The 17,931-nt window shown below is 51.0% G+C and overlaps 1 protein-coding gene across 1 annotated transcript in view; it reads right to left on the bottom strand.

The window, feature by feature from the left end:
* The window catches only part of ITGA9 (integrin subunit alpha 9), a 329,418-nt gene that overhangs the window by 241,766 nt on the left and 69,721 nt on the right, over positions 1 to 17,931 (bottom strand). Inside the window, exons 12-15 of the mRNA XM_056129639.1 lie at positions 16,591 to 16,681; positions 13,750 to 13,795; positions 9,278 to 9,432; positions 881 to 1,041 (exon numbers count right to left, since the gene is read on the bottom strand). Of these exons, the coding sequence (XP_055985614.1) occupies positions 881 to 1,041; positions 9,278 to 9,432; positions 13,750 to 13,795; positions 16,591 to 16,681 (453 nt within the window). The remainder of the gene's footprint in view (positions 1 to 880; positions 1,042 to 9,277; positions 9,433 to 13,749; positions 13,796 to 16,590; positions 16,682 to 17,931) is intronic.

Genomic DNA, 17,931 nt, shown 5'->3' with positions numbered 1-17,931 from the left:
TTTCTGAAGTTTATTTAGAGTGTGAGGGAAAAGAGCCAAAAATGCACTGCTAAAAATAAATAGAAAGTAATCAAGAGATGAAAATCTAGCCCTGCCAGTTTTAAGAACGCCTTAACCATGACTATACAAGAATTGAGTAGGGGCCTACTGAGAAAGGCATCAGGTATGGTGTGATCTAGCGTTACTGCAGGTGGGGCTAGCCAGTGGGGGGGGGGGGGGGCTACTTATGTGGCTCTCCTATAAGAAATCTAGGGGGCCTCAGAGGGGAGATGAAAAGCCACAGAGACCACTGGTCTTCTGATTAGCATTGCCTCCCTAAGAGGCTGAGACCAGGAGAGTAAGAAAAAAAAATAAGACGAGGGGCTGGAGCGATAGTACAGTGGGGAGGGCATTTACCTTGCACACGGCTGACCCAGGTTTGATCCCCGACTTCCCATATGGTCCCCCAAGCACCACTAGGAGAAATTCCTGAGTGCAGAACCAGGAGTAACCTCTGAGCAATGCTGGTTGTGGCCCAAAAAGAAAAAAAAAAATAAGACGTGACTTTGAAAGAGAAGTGAAGAGCAGGAGAGATAGTGGAGAGCTGGAGAGATAGTACAGGAGCCAACCTGCCTTGCATGCAGCCAACCCAGGTTCTGTACCCAGCATCCCATATGGTCCCCTGAGCACCACCAAGAGTGATTTCTGAGTGCAGAGCCAGGTGTAGCCCCTGAGCATTACCAGTTGTGTCCCCAAAACTTTTAAATAAATAAACAAATAAATAAAAGAGAAGCAGGTATCATCCTCTTTGTGAAAAAAGGAAATTCGAGCATTAGGTGACGCAAAAGAAAAGCAGTTCCCCAGGCTCCAAAATGGACCCCTGAGGACCATGGGGACTGACCTTCACGTGAGCTATATAGTGACGGCAGGTCTCCTCCCTGGCAACCAGCTGCAGGGTCTCGGCGACCTGGCCCACGGACTCTCCCAGCAGCACCAGGTAGACCCTGGGAACCTGGCCCTTCTCCTTTTTGGCCACATCTGCAGTCAGGATGTAATTCAGGCCTGTCGAGAAAAACAGGGTGGAAGCATTCATGAAGATGGAGGCAGGGACCAGGCTCCCACACGCCCCAATCCCTTCCTGCTCAAAAGGCCCTGGGCACGCCTCCCACAAGGGACAGCCTCTACCCTCACGCAGGAGTGCTCCCTGGCACCCTCAAAGAACGGGGAGGTGAGCAAGAAGTCCCCCATCTTCCTGGTGGGGCTGCGTGTATGTCATTCTTCCAGGCACCCAGCACCACCACTTACACCCCATGAAGCACCACAGGATCACCAGCAGGCAACACATCCACCATCAGCAGGATCCAATGTGATCAGGGAGTGGATGAGATGACACCAGCGCAGACCTCAAGACCCTGATCTGACTCCATTTCAGTGGTGTGAGAGGCGCCCCCTCATGGGTGGGGGGCGCAAACCCAGAATAAACAATACTGACTTACCTCACATCAAGCTCTGTAACAGCCCAGCACCAGCCACAGGAGACAACAGTTCTGCCCTCTGGGAGTCAGGTGCCCAGAGCCCTGGGAGCTGGACACAGTTCCCGAGGATTCAATCATGAACACATAAAAGCCCTGCCCTTGGGGGACCTTACTTGTGCAGAGACTTAGGGATAGGCTGGAGCTGGCAGCGTTTCCACATGGCCACAAGGGAATCAAGTGTGCTTTGGTGCCTCATATCGCAACAAAAGACCACTGTGGGGTCTGTTCAGAGCTGCACTCCCAGTTTAAAAAAAAAAACCCTCAGCCCCTAGACCTCCAGGTATTACGCCAGGGCTCACGGTGCCATTATCTGAAGCTTGTCACCACATAAAATGTGCATTGCACAAACCCAAGAAGGGTCACCTCCACTACTCCAAGGTGAGTAAATACATAACAAAGTTTGATCTGCTTAAGTGGGTATTTAGGGTCAACAAACCTATGCCACCACTTTTATGTACACATGACCATGTCACAGGTTGGCCACTCCACAAGGCTTCATTTTTCAACTTTTTAAACTGTTTTGTAGCTTTTTGTAGACTCGGGAGAACGTGGCATTTTCAGTGAGGGGGATGGCAACTTTTTGCCCCTGACCCCACCAGGTGCGGCTGCAGATGGCACAGCCCACAGCCCCTCAAGGCCCCACTCTTCCAAGGATGAAAACTAGCCACAGTCAAGGCCATGGAAGTGTGAGAAGCTGGACAGCAGAGGAGAGGGGAGTGACCTGGACAGGCACTCCTGCAGCTGCCTCATGGCATATTTTTGGTGTTTTTAATGGTTTCCCTGGGCCACTGCCATCTTCAGGATCTCACTATGCTCAGTGGGGGATTCCTGCAGGGCAAACCTGTCCCAGCTTGTTTATTCCAGCAAAGGGCCAATCTCTGAGGCAAGGGAGGGTCAGCAGAGGGCTCCTGGGTAGCCCTCAGTGATGGTAAGAACAGAAAGAAAGCCTGTGGGGAAGTGATGGAAGAGAAAACCCCAGAGCCTCTGCATGGTATAACACCCCCACCCCCACCCTCAGTGGACCATGGTGGGAGATGGGGCCCACTCAGGACTGGTAAAAGGTAAAAGGTAAAGGCCCTCCCGTTGTTCGTCAATTTGCTCGAGAGGGCCCAGTAACGTCTCCATTGGAGACTTTGTTGTTACTGTGTCTGGCATATCGAATACGTCACGGGGAGCTTGCCAGGCTCTGCAGGACTGGCAATTATTTAAGAAATCTTAGAGTCCATCTAGCTCCAAACCCTCATTTTCCTGATGAAGAAGAAACTACTAAAGGGAACAGACTTGTTCCAGGGTGCAGAACCCTCCACTGCAGAATGGAACCCAGGACTCTCCTGATCTTAGTTACCAAGCTCTTCAAACCACACTGGCTCTTGGTATGTTTTTTTTTTTAGATTGCCTAGGTTAAAAAAAAATCCACTTTTTTTTTATGGAAGTGCTTTCAAATAGTAGCCGGAGCACCCGGTAATACTTAACTCAGTAATACTTAACTCACCAAGCAAAGTGGTCATATGCTAAGTCCTGAGGATGCTGAGAACCATGAAGGGGTACTCAAGAGTGCTGGGGTGCTTCCAGGGCTACTTTGGCAGTGCTGGGGCTCTGGGGAGCTGGTCAAGGAATGCATGTCCCACACATATAAAATAAGGACCCTGACACCTGTGCTATCTCCTCAGTCCCTAAAGACATTTTCTGTTGTTTTTTGAAGTCACACCCTGTGATGCTCGGGGGTCACTCCTCACTGTACTTAGGGACAATGTATAATGCTAAGGGTTGAACCAGGATTGGCTTGTATTATCTCTTTGGTCCCCGCATTTTTAAAGGTTTTGTGTGTGTGTGTGAGTTTATTGGGGGGTTACATTTTGAGTTACTGAGGACTTATTCCTGTCTCATTGCTTGGTGGTCACTTCCAGCAGTGCTCAGGTGACCATGAGGTGCCAGGGATCTAACCCAGACCTTTTCTATGCAAAGCATAAGCTCAGTCCACTGAGCCATCTACCCCAGTCAAAACACAATTTTTTTTTAAATTGTGATGTACTACTTCAGCGAGCAGAACCATCCAAGTACAGGGATCTCGTACTGAATGCTGACCAACTTTCATTCTCCTGAACAACAGCCAGCAGAAAGAAAGCATACGTATAATTGATGGGCATAAATGAGCATCTGCACGGTGCTCAGCAAGATCAAGGCTAGAGCTGGCACTAGTGGAAGAAAGCAGAAGTCATGGGTGAATAGCCCCAACAAGGCACTGGCCGCTGCAAAGCGAACTCTCCTCTGTGGGCCCCTCCTGCCTTCCCTCTGCAAGCACTAGCCTTGCCCTCCCAGGGGAAGGGTGGTCATGGAAAGAACAGCATGTTTGAGCATCTTGCCAGCTGTGTGCTGCGAGCCTGCCTGGGAGGAAAGGAACACAGGAAGATGGAGCAGATAGCATCAGCACCCCTCCCAGGGCCTTGGCTCTGACCAGTTCTCTACTGCCCAGCCCAGCTTGTGTCTGCCCCCACCTGCATTCCCCTTCTCAGGGGCTGTCTGGGGTGGCTCTGTCTACTCACATGCAGGGCAGGTGAGACCTGTGAGAGAACTGAAGGCCCCAGCTGATGGCATCCTTGGAGGACCCCCTCCTGGGAGCAAGGCAATTCAGAGGCTCCCGAAGTGTGTCCACACACGGTCACTCCCAGGGCTGCCCAGCAGGAGTCCACTCCAGCTGCCCACACTGGTAATTTGCTTGGTCACACCCCCTCTAGCTGGCTGCTGTGATGATGGTTTATTTCTCTTATTCTGGAGAGGGGAAACACCCAAGCAATGCTCAAGGGCCTGGGGCCACTCCCAGTGATTCTAGCCCACCGGGGTCAGTTAGTGTTCAGTGATGAGGCCCTTCTGGGGACTACCTGGGTCACACCTGGTTCTCAGATGCCTTCCAGGCTGTCCTTGGCAATGCTTGAGAGCCCTTGTGGTGCCGGGGATTGAACAAGCACTGGGCCACATGGATAGCACGTGTCTTAATCCCTGTACTATCTCCTCAGCCCCGTGGTGGCTTATGTGTCTGCTTAAGTAGGCCCTGATATCCCATGCCAACCTGGGTGAAGATAATTTCCAGAGGAGATTGATCTTTTAATCAGTATACCTTAAATAAAGCAGAGAGCCCTTCCTAAAGTGGGCTCATCAATCAGGTAAAGACATTCAAAAGCTGAGGTCCTCCCACAGAAGGAATTCTGCTTGCACACTGTCTTAGAGAGGGGAGCTCAGACACATACAGACACATACTCTATATAGCCATATTCTCTACAAACACATTCTCTAGACACATTTTCTCTATAGACACCTATTCTTTACAGCCACATATTCTCTAGATACATATTCTCTCTATAGACGCATATTTTCTAGAGACACATACTCTCAAGACACATATTCTCTCCATAGACACATATTCCCTCCATAGACACATACTCTATAGGTACATATTTCTCTACATAGATATATTCTCCACAGACAAGTATCTTTCTATAGACATGTATTCTCTATATAGATACATATTCTCTCTGCAGACACATACTCTTTACATAGACATATTCTTTATAGACATATTTATTCTCTCCAGACACATATTCTCTGGAGAACCACACCCTGGTCCTCTGGAGAACATGGGCTAGTGCACTGTACTTCCCTTCCTGACTCACCATCCCCTTTCCCTTCAGGTGCCCTCAGGGACCAGCTACTGAATCAACAAAAGACCCCTGACACACGCCCCTTGGAGACTCTGAAATGAATGGGGGCAAGTCAGGGACATGAATGAGTTCATGATGCTTTACATCCTTTGTTGGATCCTTCACAAACATCAACCGATTCCCCCAAGGCCCCACTCACTGCAGAACTGTCACACCTAGTATGTTCCTCCTGTGACTCAAGGGAAGGGATACCCAACTCAGTGAGAGCTGAGCAAGGGGCTCTGGGTCAGACTCCACATCCACCTATGAGATTTCCAGAGTGTCTTCCCTTGCACTCACAGACAGCTGAGCTGCCCCGTCTGCCAAGTGCACACATCTCAGAGGCATTTCATCCTCAGGACTGCCAACCTGGTGTATCTCCTTGATGTAAAAAGTATGTTGACATTTTTTAATGATACCTGGAACCAGCTCCATAACAAACTCTTCTAGGAAGAAAGCCCCAACAGAAGGGGAGCCCTGTCTCTGGGAAGGGTCTCAGAAGCTTCAAGTGTGGCTGGGAGGCTGGAAGTGTCCAGAGCACAGATTCAGCAGGCAGCTTCATTTACTTTCATGAGGACCACGCCCAGAGGTGTCTGGCCTTCCCTGGACCACCAACCAGGGATGCTCAGGGATGGAGCTCAGGGCTATGCATGTGCCCTAGCAAGGTTATGCATGTGTCTGCATGTGCTCCATCACTTGGAGCACCCCACCCCTCAGTGTGTCCAAAAGGGAGTCCCTAAGGGGTGGTGGAGAGGCTGAAAGAGCTGCCAGTTGGGCTCAGCACCTGGGGGTTCCATGGAAGGGTGGGTGCCTGGGGCTGGCAGAAGCTGGGCCAGGGGCCACATCTAATATAAGCCATCAGCCCTGCAGGGCGAGGATGCTGGTCTCGATTAGACTGCCCCCACGCATGCTGGCTTTCCTGCAGGTCCTCCTGGGCAGCTGGAGTCCATGTCACGCCTAATGATGTCATGGAGAAGGAAAAGCTGATCCGCCCCAAGCCATGCTTTCAGTTGGCTCCTGCCCCTGCCCCCAGCGGGTTCCTGGGGCCAGGAGGAAGCCAGCTGTCTCACATCAACCCCCGCTCTGTCACTCTCTGTGCCTTTCCTCTGGAAAGACTGCCTCTCCAGTCTTTCCTGCTTTCCCTCAGAACAAGAGTTCAGCTGTGAAATTCTACCAGCAAATTCTCTTCCTTTCAGTTTCCCAGGAGGGATTGTGGTGGGGGCAGGGGGTGGGGGTGAGGGTGGAGGCAGAGGGTAGGCAGCTATTTCCACGTTCCTAGCATTTCTGAGTGGTCTCCCTTTCCCGGGAAGGATGTAGTAACACTTCCCCTGAGGACCCCCATGGACCTGCCTAATGCTTCTTTGGACACAGAAGGAGCGCAGAGAATGTTCTCTGAGTACAAATACTCTCAGGAGCAGAAAGAAAGGTAGCCCTAAGTTAGAGCCAGGGGAGGGACCAAGGAACCTGGTTCTGATCCTATTTCTGCTATGGGCTATGGCTCTGAATCCTAGGACAGGGCTGAATTGTGTGAGTCTAGCCGCAGTGGGCGCCCCTCACACAGATATGAGGGGCGTGGTGAGGAGGGGAGTCAGAGACCAGGGCATGCAGGAGCAAAGCGTGTAATGTTCTCTTGAGAGTCCACTCCGGATTCTCCACTCCAGAGAGACCAACACGCTCACCGCCACCTATCCTGGCCAGCAAGCAGGTACCTGTGGGCAGGGGCTCCCATGCTGACTTACACCAGTCAGGGGGCTCCAGGGAGCCCCAGGCCATTCTCCAAGTCTAGAAGATGACTGGGGCTGAGCAGAACTCTCGTTCTCAACTGCTGGATGAAATGTGACGTGTTGACGTCAATGTTCTGAGAGTGGGGACTGTGTCTACCCACAACATGAGCCAACGCTCCACACAGTCGGGCTTAGCCGCCTCCAGAACAGGGACTGCTGCAGTCCAGACATGGCCTCCCTCCCCAGTGGACAGCAAACTCCAAGCTCAGGGAAGGCATGGCGCCGTGCTGGGGGCTGCGCACAGGGGTTGACAGTCACTTTGTTTTTTTCTTTTTGGGTCACACCTGGCGATGCTCAGGGGTTACTCCTGGCTCTGCACTCAGGAATTACTCCTGACAGAGCTTGGGGGACCCTATGGGATACAGGGGATAGAACCCAGGTCAGCCACGTGCAAGAAAAATGCCCTACCCACTGTTCTATCACTCCAGCCCATGATAGTCACTTTCTTAAGAGCAAAATAACTAGTGTTGGTGGAAGGACTCAGCAGGCAGGGGCGGGCCTAGACATTGGCTCTCTGGTTTGGGGAGTTGTGTCTGCACTCCACAAACCCTGTTGGGTCTGTACTGGCGGCTCTTCTTCGGCACTGCTGAGAGGGAGCTGGAGGAAGGCTGCAGGGCTGGCCCTTCTCGCCTGCTGCTGTCAGATCACCCAGCTGAGGCCACATGCTGCCTCTGCCCCTGCAGTCAGTTCTCACCTTTGATCCTGGCTCCCAGAACTAGCTCCCCACACCTCCTTTGAGGTTTAGCTCCAAGCTTATGGGGACTGTAACAGCAAGGAGATCACTTACCCCAAGTATTGATTTGTGTATCGGTGGGGGGGGGGGAGAATAGAGGACACACTAGGCTGTGCTCAGGGTTTACTCCTGCCTCTGCAATCAGGGGTCATTCCTGACAGGCTTGGGGGCTATATGTGGTGCCGGGGATTGAATCCTGCTCAGCCTCATGCATGTATTATCACTTTAGCCCAAAGAACCATCTTTGTGTAGGTTTTCTCCACTATGTGAAAGTAGAACATTCCTAGTTGGCATAATTTGCTAAACTATTTATTTTTTAAAACGCTTAGCATGCTCAACATCTTTTTTCCATATACACTAATGTAATGGCATTGAATGGCATTGCTAAACTCCAAAAATAACCTACCAAACCATACCAAGCAGAAATGCTTGACTCTGGGATGATGGGAGAAGCTGGTATAGTTCCAGGTCTAACTGCTGAGTATATTCTGTCCACCTGTAGATGGAGACTATGCACCAGTGAGATAGGCAAGGGGACCTGGTAATGCTGTTAACAACAGAAGTGCAGAGTGCAGCTAAGGAGGGAGCCTGCAAGCGAATGTCTGCATGCCTGGGGGGTGCACATGCATGTGCCCCAGGACACTTCTCAGAGCATTCTTTGTGTGCACACACGTGGCTCAAATGCAGAGTGAGAGGTAGGGGGTTTAAGGTGCTAATGTCCACGCAAGGACTGCAAATACCGTTGCTAGGGTCATACTCGAAGAGGTCAGGGGCCCCAATGCACAGGTCACTAAGTAGGTGCTTTGTCACCACCCTTTCCCCAGAGCTGTTTTCTCTTTCTGTTACCCTCCCAGTCAAGAGCAAAGCATCTGCAGCATTTCTGGATTCACTCCCTGCAGCTTCTCACACTCTCTGAATTCTACTTGACTCTGAGGCTGTCTTATGCCAGGGCCGAACCAAGTCTCAGAGAACCCAATACAGAGAACTACCCTGGGCAGACCAAAGGCTGGGATGGTTGTCACTGGCCAGGGCAATGCCTGAGTCTTGTCAATCAGACTAAGCGCTGCCTCTTTTGGAGGCTGGAGTCTTTGTCAAAGTCAGCAGCCCAAGCCCACCATCGATCCTTGGCCTACAATTCCACGATAAAGAAAACTCCACTCCCCAACATCTGTCAGGTGCTACTGCTCAATGCGCGGGGGGGGGGGGGGGGGGGGGTGCGAATGCCAGCATTCTCCCCCCCTTCCCCACAAATATACGGAACATGAGGTGGGGCAAGCTTCAGTCTGTACTCTCCCACTGCTCTGCAGTAAGCTTCCAGTCTGAGCCACCTTCCTCGAGGGATAGGAGATCTGGGGTCAAAGACTATTTTTCACCCAAGGACTAGAAACTGTGTTAAATGAGGGAAACAATGGTAAGACGAAAGAGGAGAAGGATACCCGGAAGCAAAGAGGATTTGGGGCACCAGGAGAGTGAACTCCAGAGACATCTCTCTGCCCTGACCACAACCTCACAAGGTCCCTCAGTGCAGAGGGCCCAGCCCTGGCTCCTCACCGATCTCTCCAGGAACGTGCTTGCCACGGAAGCTGAAGCAGACGGTGACATTCAGGCAGGTCACGGGCTGTAGCCCGTCATGGCACTGGGGGGCGGTGATATTGACAGAGGCGGGGAGAAAGACAGAGACGTCCACGGTGATCACGGGCCTCGCCCTGCACATGGGGAGAAGAAGGAGATGTAGTTTGAGATCCACATGCAACAGAATCAAGGCTGAGTCTGCAGCCCGGCGCTTTGTGGAGAGGAGGGGGACAGAACTCGGCAGAGTTCTGCCTCAAATAGTGGCCAGTTTCCTCATAAATTCATGGTTAATGGTCAGTTTCCCAATAATAAAGGCGAACTGGCTAATAAAGTGCCATCTGGTTGAAGCCATCATTGAACCACCAGATGTTGGCATGATTGCCTAGGATTCCAGGAACCAGATTCCTATTTCCGCTGTCAGACAAGAATTGGTTTCCGAGTTCCCACAGTGGGTGCATGACCAGACAAACAGATGCACAATGGGGATTCCCCGATCCACCTCCACCCTGCCCCATGAACCACAAAGTTCCAGTCCCATCTGGAGGGTCAAACCGCCCCCTTCATTTACTGCCATTAATTTATTCAGTATTTTTATCAACGAACTTGATTAATGGAGTCCCAGCTGCTCACAGCCAGCTGCTGATATTCCAAGCTGAGATTGACCGCCTGATCTCAAAATGCAGCACCAACCCACCCATTTCCTTGGAGACGGCCACCACCACCCCAAGGCAGGGACAGATGAACTGATTGTCCTGCCTCCTGTGGACCCCTGCCCTCTCCAGCTAATCCAAAAGAACAAACTTCCCGAAGGCAGGGCCAAACCAGCCCACACTCTAGCGGAAAGGGGATGGGAAATAGGGTGTCACATACCCAATTGCCTAAGGCTGGGAGGAAAAGGTGATACTGTGCCCTCTGCAAACCATTGAGGGGGTGCTCAGCATCTTCTTCACCCACCCTGCCTTATAGGGAGCCTCCATTCAATCCCCAGGAAAAGGCACCCACCTCCAGGGCACTGGGTGAGCTGAGGGGTCAGGGGGCAGGCAACCCCAGCCTATACTGCGCGCAAGCATCCTATAGCAAGAACAGCCAGGACATGCGACAGACAGGAAGGAGAAGCAAGAGCAGCTCTTCGAGAGGACGGCAGGCAGGAAGAGCACAGGGGGAATCAGAGAGCGGGCTGGGATTCCGGGGACATGGCTGCCCCCTTCTCCCCCTTTGGTCCTCACAACCAGGGTGCCAGGACAATCTGTCTCCCTCCTGAGTGCTCCTCTGACCCTCACGTCATTTGCAGGTGCCTGAAGCCCTCCTCCACCATCCGCATTAGAGCTGGGGAAAGGGCAGCCACACACAGAGCAGATGGCAGCACCCAGGGCTGCCAAAAGGCATCCTGGGAAATGAAAGGCATGCCTGTCACCCCCTCCACAGTACCCCACACCCCAACTGGGCACCTCAGTTTCCTTGCACCTTTTTTGTTTCATCTCCAAGTATTGTTTGGGGACCAGGAAAAGCCCTGAAATCTTTCATGAGCTTCTCTGATCATTTCCTTTGCCCTTCCCTGGCAGGGCACCAGGCGCCTCTCCTGCTGACCCCAGACCTGCCCCTTCCAGCTAATCGAACAGAACAAACTTCCCGAGGGCAGGGCCAGGCCAGCCCGCACTCCAGCGGAAAGGGGGGGGGCAGTGGGAAATGGGGTGTCACAGACCCACCTGCCAACATGCCAGTCTCTGGGATCAAAGCAGAGGGTCCCCGAGGACAGCACTATGTGGCCTTGAAGCGATGTCTCTTCCCATCAGGGAAACAATGGAATGGCAGGCACCTCAGGGCAGGGGAGAGCCAATCCCACTGATTTTTTGACAGGGGTCGGTACTGCTTGAGGGGCAGACAGGGTGCAGGGAGGAATGGACCCGAGAAGAGACAGCTAGCCTCAGCCCTGAGACTCTCCTCACCCACCTCCTTGCACGCTCCGGGACCCAGAGCGTAGAGGGGTTTGCAGGTGCACTCAAAGGCCTCGGTTCTGGGTCTCACACTGGCCCCACCCAAACAAGGGTAACCCCAAGTCCAGCAAGGGTCTGTCAGCCCTGTCATGACCAGTTCCACGGTCCCCACGGCCACTTACTGCCGCCATCCCGGCACCTGCGCCAGGGGTGCAGCTCCAGATCAACCTACCCACCCCAACCCCCAAGGGTGCCCCCACATTCCCTTTCTGATGGGCCCCCACTCATCTTTCAAGTCTTCCCAACCATTCTTGGAAGAGACCAGAATGTCACCCTCAGCTTCACCCTCAGCATTGTTCCAAACTGCATTTGGTCCCAAACCTGATCCCAACTGGTGGTGCTGGCTCAAGAGAGGAGACACTTTCCCACCCCAGACTCTCATCTCTCACCCCACTTCAACAGCACCCTTCTCCCTCTTGTTTTTATTTGGGGGGGTGAAGGTCGTCACACCTGGTGATGCTCAGGGGTTACTCCTGACTCTGCACTCAGGAATTACTCCTGGCATTGCTGGGAGGCCATATGGGATGCCAAGGATCGAACTCAAGTCGACCACATGCAAGGCAAAAGCCCTACCCGCTGTACTATCACTCCGGCCCACTTCCTCTTATTTTCTGGGGCTACATACGTCAGTGCTCAGGGTTTATTCCAGGCTCTGTGCCCAGGCATCACTCCTGGCAGGGTTCAGGAGACCATATGTGGTGCTGGGAATTGAACCTGCGTCAGAAACAAACAAGGTAAGTCCCTTAATCCCTGTGCATCTCTCTGGCCATGGCAGAAGCAGCCAGGGGGTGCTCTCTGTCCTGAGATGGCCTTCCTGATGTCTTATCATTTCAAGAAGCCCCGAAACAGGGCCTGAATGATAGTACAGTGGGTAGCGTGCTTGCTTTGCACACAGCCGACCCAGGTTTGATCCCTGACATCCCATATGGTTCCCTGAGCACCAGCAGGAGTAGTTTCTGAGTGCAGAGCCAGGAGTAAACTCTGAGCATCGCCAGGTGTGGCCCACAAATCCAAAACAAATTTTAAAGGAAAAAAAAAGAGGCAGAAGCCCGGGAAAGTGTCTGACGCAAGGGAATCCTGTTGAGCCAGAGCGAGCATCCCAGGATACTGAAGAGAGTGGAACCAATGTCACAAAGCCTCTGGATTAAGCTACACACACACACACACACACACACACACACACACACACACACACACACACACACCTGCAGTCTCAGAAGCTCTTCTCCCCTAACATGGAAGGAAAATTCTCAGCCCCAGCCCAGAAGAAGGGTTGATCCAGAGAGGAGAATTCAGCCCCGTGGGGCTGATCGGGGAACCAGGCAGGTTCTGTCTCTGCAGAGCTGCACCTGCTAAAGAAGGAAGGTGCCTCCTTCACTCTGCAGGGGACAGGTCTCACTCTTTCCGTCAAAGTCACCCCCACTAGCGGCTGTCCCAAGGCCCTGTGCTAAGTGCAGCTCTTCCTCCCCTCTTTCACAGGCAGGAGTCCCCAGAGAGAACTCACTCATCTCCCTCAGGAACTGACCGCCCAAGACAGAGCCGCACACACACATCACACTCCTGGTCGCGGAGCCACCCTGCCTGTTTGCCAAGGCAACATTTCGAGTAACTCGTTCCTTTCCCTCTGACACGAGTCAGCGCTTTTCCCCCCTCTCCCTCCTCCCAAGAGGACACCCGTTTCTAGAAGAGGCTGTGTCACGCCGTGGTGGGGACGCAGGAGGCATCGCTGAGGGAAAGGCATGGAGGGTTTGGAATGTGTGGCCTCTGGGACCCCGTCCAGCTCCACCGAGATGCTCCTTGCCTATTTTAGAAAGTTCTGCCATCAGGTCATTCCCCAAAACTAAGAGCCTAAGAGCTGGCTCCCACCCCGAGTGTAATCCGGTCTCCTCTGACTCATGCAGCCAGAAATACCGGGAGATGGTTTGGAGGTAGCGGGGTGTGCTGGGGAGGGAGGCAACCATGGATCTTTACAGGAGAGAGCCAGACTGTACTGGTCCCGAACTCCTGCCCCCATGGTTCTGGTGCCACGGGGAAAAAAGTGCTCCCCCATAGGATGTGAGGACTCCAGGTCCCTAGGAGGTGAGGGCCATAGAGGTGTGGGGCAGGAAGAAACAGGATACAACAACGAGGTCCAGCCTGGGAGTGTCCTGGCTTCCAGGCAAAGGAAGATGTGTGGACCATCAAGAAGCAAGAAGTCAAGGGGTGTAGGCATCCCCAAACTCTGCCTCAAAACCTATCACCCTACACAAATAAGCTATTTAAGATGGGCAGCTTAAGGAGAGGGAGGATAAGGAGAACATGGAAACAAAGGCTCTTGTCCATTCCTTCGGTCCCTCCACCTGCAAGCAGTGGGTTGGAGGGAATTGCTGAGGAACAGAAAATAGCTCCCCCATGTCCCACCTACCCACCCCATTCCCTCCCCTGTGGAGGACAGATTCCAGGGGAAGAGCAGCTCACCTCAGAAGAACCACGCTGTCTGACATGAAGGCTCCGACCGTGACATCTGTGGACCAGAAAATTTACAGGTTCAGAGTCATGTGGAAGTTCATCCCCATCCTTACAAGGGTCCCCAGGATGGAGGTACCCCTTAGGCCAGGTCAGAAGGCCCTCACAGCTGCCCTCTAGACTGTGTCATGAATTGGGGAGACTCAGAGCTACACTGTTCCATAGCCAGTCACCAGATGAACTGCTGAGGCATGGAGAGACAGCAGGAAGCGAGATGGCCCACCAGTGGTATAAAGTACAAACTGGGTTTCAAATATCTCATACAAAAAAAATGGATCACCTTTTAATATTTTTATATTGACTACATGTTAGAAATATGCAACTTATATTGAGCCAAATAAGGCATTAAATTTAATTGTATATTTTATTATCTTTTTTTATGTGACTCCTAGAATATTTCCCATCACATAAATGGCTCACATTGTATTCCTTCTGAATGAGACAGAACATGTGAATGCTCTCTTCTCCGTCCCTCTATGACCTCAGAGTTTGAAGAGTATCCCTGTCTAAACAATGAAGAAAATGTTCCCCATCTTCTTCAAAAGCTAACATTTCATATTTAACTCAGAAAATATTTATTTATTATATATTAATCACTTATTAACCAATATTTATATTATTTGTGATAGTAATTAAACACTTGTTAGACACTATTGTTTTTATTGGCTTAAATATGCATTTGATACATTAAAACACACATTTAAATTTGAAAATTCATGAAAGGACCTAAACTATAAAACAATACAGAAGTGGGAGCTGGTCATCTTCCCTCCTAAATAACTCAGCCTAGCAAATGTGCACTCGCCCACTGGTTCTCTGCCTTTCTCCCTCATTTAGCCCTGGAGTTTGCATTAGAGCTGCTCAGCCCAAACATCTGAATTACAGAGAGGGTGAGCTGCTTCATCTCTGGGACTCCTTCATTACGGAGAAGTAAGTCTCGAATACATGAATGGCAGGTGCTGCTAAAAAGTCTGCACTTGTACTTGAGCACGGCTGTGAATTTCATTGTTTTCTGATACTTTTTTTTACATGTTTGGGTATTTAAAACAGAACAACAACAACAACAACAAAACCTTGAAAATTTTGCCATTTCCTCCAAGAAACACACAACTAAATTCAGAGATATCAGAAAGTGTGACTCGGGAGCTCTTGGTATGATTATCTGGGTCCCCGTCTACCATGCTGTGGTCTCTGGCCAGCCCATTGGGTTCTCTGAGGCTCAGTTTCCTTGTCTGTGAAGCCAGGGGCACCTCATCTCTACCTACCGACCAGGTATGAGACAGACATCGTATGTGGAAATTAGCATCTAGTCAAGTGAAAAGCCAACGTAAGGTATTGTTTAAAGATGACCATAAATTGCCCTGAATAGAAAAAATGCTTTCTCAAACTTAAAAAGACCCATGCGGGTCTGTCTTGGACAAAACCTTCAACACCGGCCTCTTAGGTTCCTACTTCTCTATCAGATCTGACAGTTTACAAAGAAAGACCCAAAGCCCCCTGAGAAATTGCAAGGCAGAGTAATTCCTGCAGTCTTGCACTCACCTGCACAGATCCTGCAGAGACAATTTAAATGAGAAAATGTTTTTTCTCAAAAGCAAGTTGATCTATAATTTCAGGGACATTTCTTTTCTGCGGGCTGGAGCGATAGCACAGCAGGTAGGGCATTCGCCTTACAAGCGGCCAACATGGCCGACCCGAGTTTGATTCCTCCGCCCCTCTCGGAGAGCCCGGCAACTGTGTCTGGCATATCGAGAGTATTCGATATGCCAGACACAGTAACAACAAGGTTTCCAATGGAGACGTTACTGGGCCCGCTCGAGCAATCTTAAAAAGAATGAGTAGCTTATAGGGCTGGAGCGATAGCACAGCGGTAGGGCATTTGCCTTGCACGCAGCCAACATGGCCAACCCGAGTTCGATTCCTCCGCCCCTCTCGGAGAGCCCGGCAAGCTACCGAGAGTATCTCGCCCGCACGGCAGAGCCTGGCAAGCTCCCCGTGACATATTCGATATGCCAGACACAGTAACAACAAAGTCTCCAATGGAGACGTTACTGGGCCCGCTCGAGCAAATCGATGATCAACGGGAGGGCCTTTACCTTTTCTTTTCTGCATGCCATGATGATTTGGGATTGTTTTCCCTGCAGTATTATCAGTTTCTCACCTCTCCTCACTCAGATGCCAAAACAGTACTATCCTACTGCCCCAAACCAGTTATAGCTTAGGGTTATGGTGGCAATTGTTCATTTTATTTAATTATCTTCAACTACTACCAGGCATTTATTAGCCCTAGAGACAAGTCAGTTAGCCTCGAATGGAGGTCTATTTTTGCTAGTTTGAGAGAGCATATGGTTTTCTTTATGCTCTAAGTCTTTCTCTCAATAATCTTGTGGTGACTGGGGGCGAGGGTGGTGCTGTTTGGCTGCCTTTTTTTCACTCTCAAGAGTAAGAGCCCTCTGAACATGATTTATATAAAAAAATATCCAAAATATGAAGTTTCGTGATATATCATTCTAAATTCAGACAGTGCCCTTCATTTAAAAGATTCACCCCCACAGAAATCACTGCAGAGACACATCCTCCCAGTGAGCAAACCCTTCAGAGTTGATCATTTTACATGCCCAAAATAAACATCAATACTTTCACCCTCAAAGCAAACACCAGGCAAAACACCCCCATTCTATTGTGTGAATTCCTAATCCCAAACAGGGGTAATCACAGCTTACCAGGCTGGCAAGCAGTCTACCTCCGGCTTTTATCTTTATCTCTTGTGCCTGTAGAAGAAAAATAGCTTACCAGGATAGCCGTTTCCATCCATATCAATGCCTCCTGATATGGACTGGCCAAACATCCGCAGCACCGGGTTTATCTTCCGCCCCAACAGTTTCTGAAACAGATCATAGGGAATCGAGTCACCGGAAGCGCACACCATCCCAAATACTCTGATTTCTTATTGCTAGCCTTCAACAAATCTCACTTCAGGTTGTTGAGTTCAGTGCTAACAAGAAAATCCACCTAGATTAGTGTGTTAAGGTTCTGGCACAGTGAAATCGACATCTGAAATCGTCCCTCCCTGAAAGAGATCCGGTTTTGTTTTCACACAGAGACAGCTGGCAAAAACAAAACAAAACAAAACAAAAAACTCGTTTTCATTATCTCTTTCTACCCAGGCATCGACTAAGGGTGTAGCACTCCTCCCTGACACGGTCCACACAGACAAGCAGACGGCAGGACAAGCTGGGACCAATGGTCACTTGGAAACTATCTCTCCATCAAGCCAAACAGAAGAGACATGGACTCAGCTCAGAGCCATGAGGAAGCAGCTCTACTCAGTAACTCTCCAATTCCATGGTCTTGCGCCTTCTATAAACTAGTGGGGGATCCCCAAACTCTGCTCATCTCTTCAGTTTACAGCTCTACTGCCATCATACCAGCAGCTGTACTCACATTTTATCCATCATTAAGTTCAACATATGTGACTGCATGGCTCACTGGCTCAAGAATACTTGTTGCCTGACCAGCTGACACTACACAGCACTATCTGTGGTGGTTCCTCACCAAGATATAAAGTCCCTGAACCACCGTAGCCCCCACTCTCTGGGATCTGACCTGTTCCTCTTCCCCTTTATCTACCCAGGCTCCCTGGGGAACCTTGTTCCAGTGCCTTCATGGTGGATCAGAATTTGGTTTCCATGCCATGAGCCAAAACCCACGTTAGAACCAGGTTTCTAAGTCTCCAGGAGCTCACTTTGAATTTCCCCTTATCCTTTCCCATACTGGAATCATTCATTATGCAGAGAAATCAGGAAGTGGGGGAGGTGCTTCATAGGGTCTACAGAGGGAGACAGCAGGGTTGTGGCCCCCTCCCCTCCCCCCTCCCCAGCATCGAGTAACTGCAACCCTCCCCTCCCCTCAGCCCCCCCCCCCCCCCCGCCTGCCATCTTTAGTTAAGTTGGCCGACAGGAAACATGCAAGCATCAAAGTACAAACTCGGACACTGGAGGAAACCCTCAAGAAATGTCCCTTGCTAACAGGCAGACCCCATGCCCTCCCACCCGCCCCTCCCACCCCACCCCACCCCACCGCCCCCCCCCCCCCCGCACTGGCTAAACAAACATTTCTGTGCGTCTTCGTATT

Source organism: Sorex fumeus, unplaced genomic scaffold (genome assembly GCF_029834395.1).
Source record: "Sorex fumeus unplaced genomic scaffold, SorFum_2.1 ptg000072l, whole genome shotgun sequence".
NCBI lineage: Eukaryota > Metazoa > Chordata > Mammalia > Eulipotyphla > Soricidae > Sorex > Sorex fumeus.
Note: the sequence above shows the minus strand (reverse complement) of the source record. Positions and strands in the feature narration are given on the sequence as shown.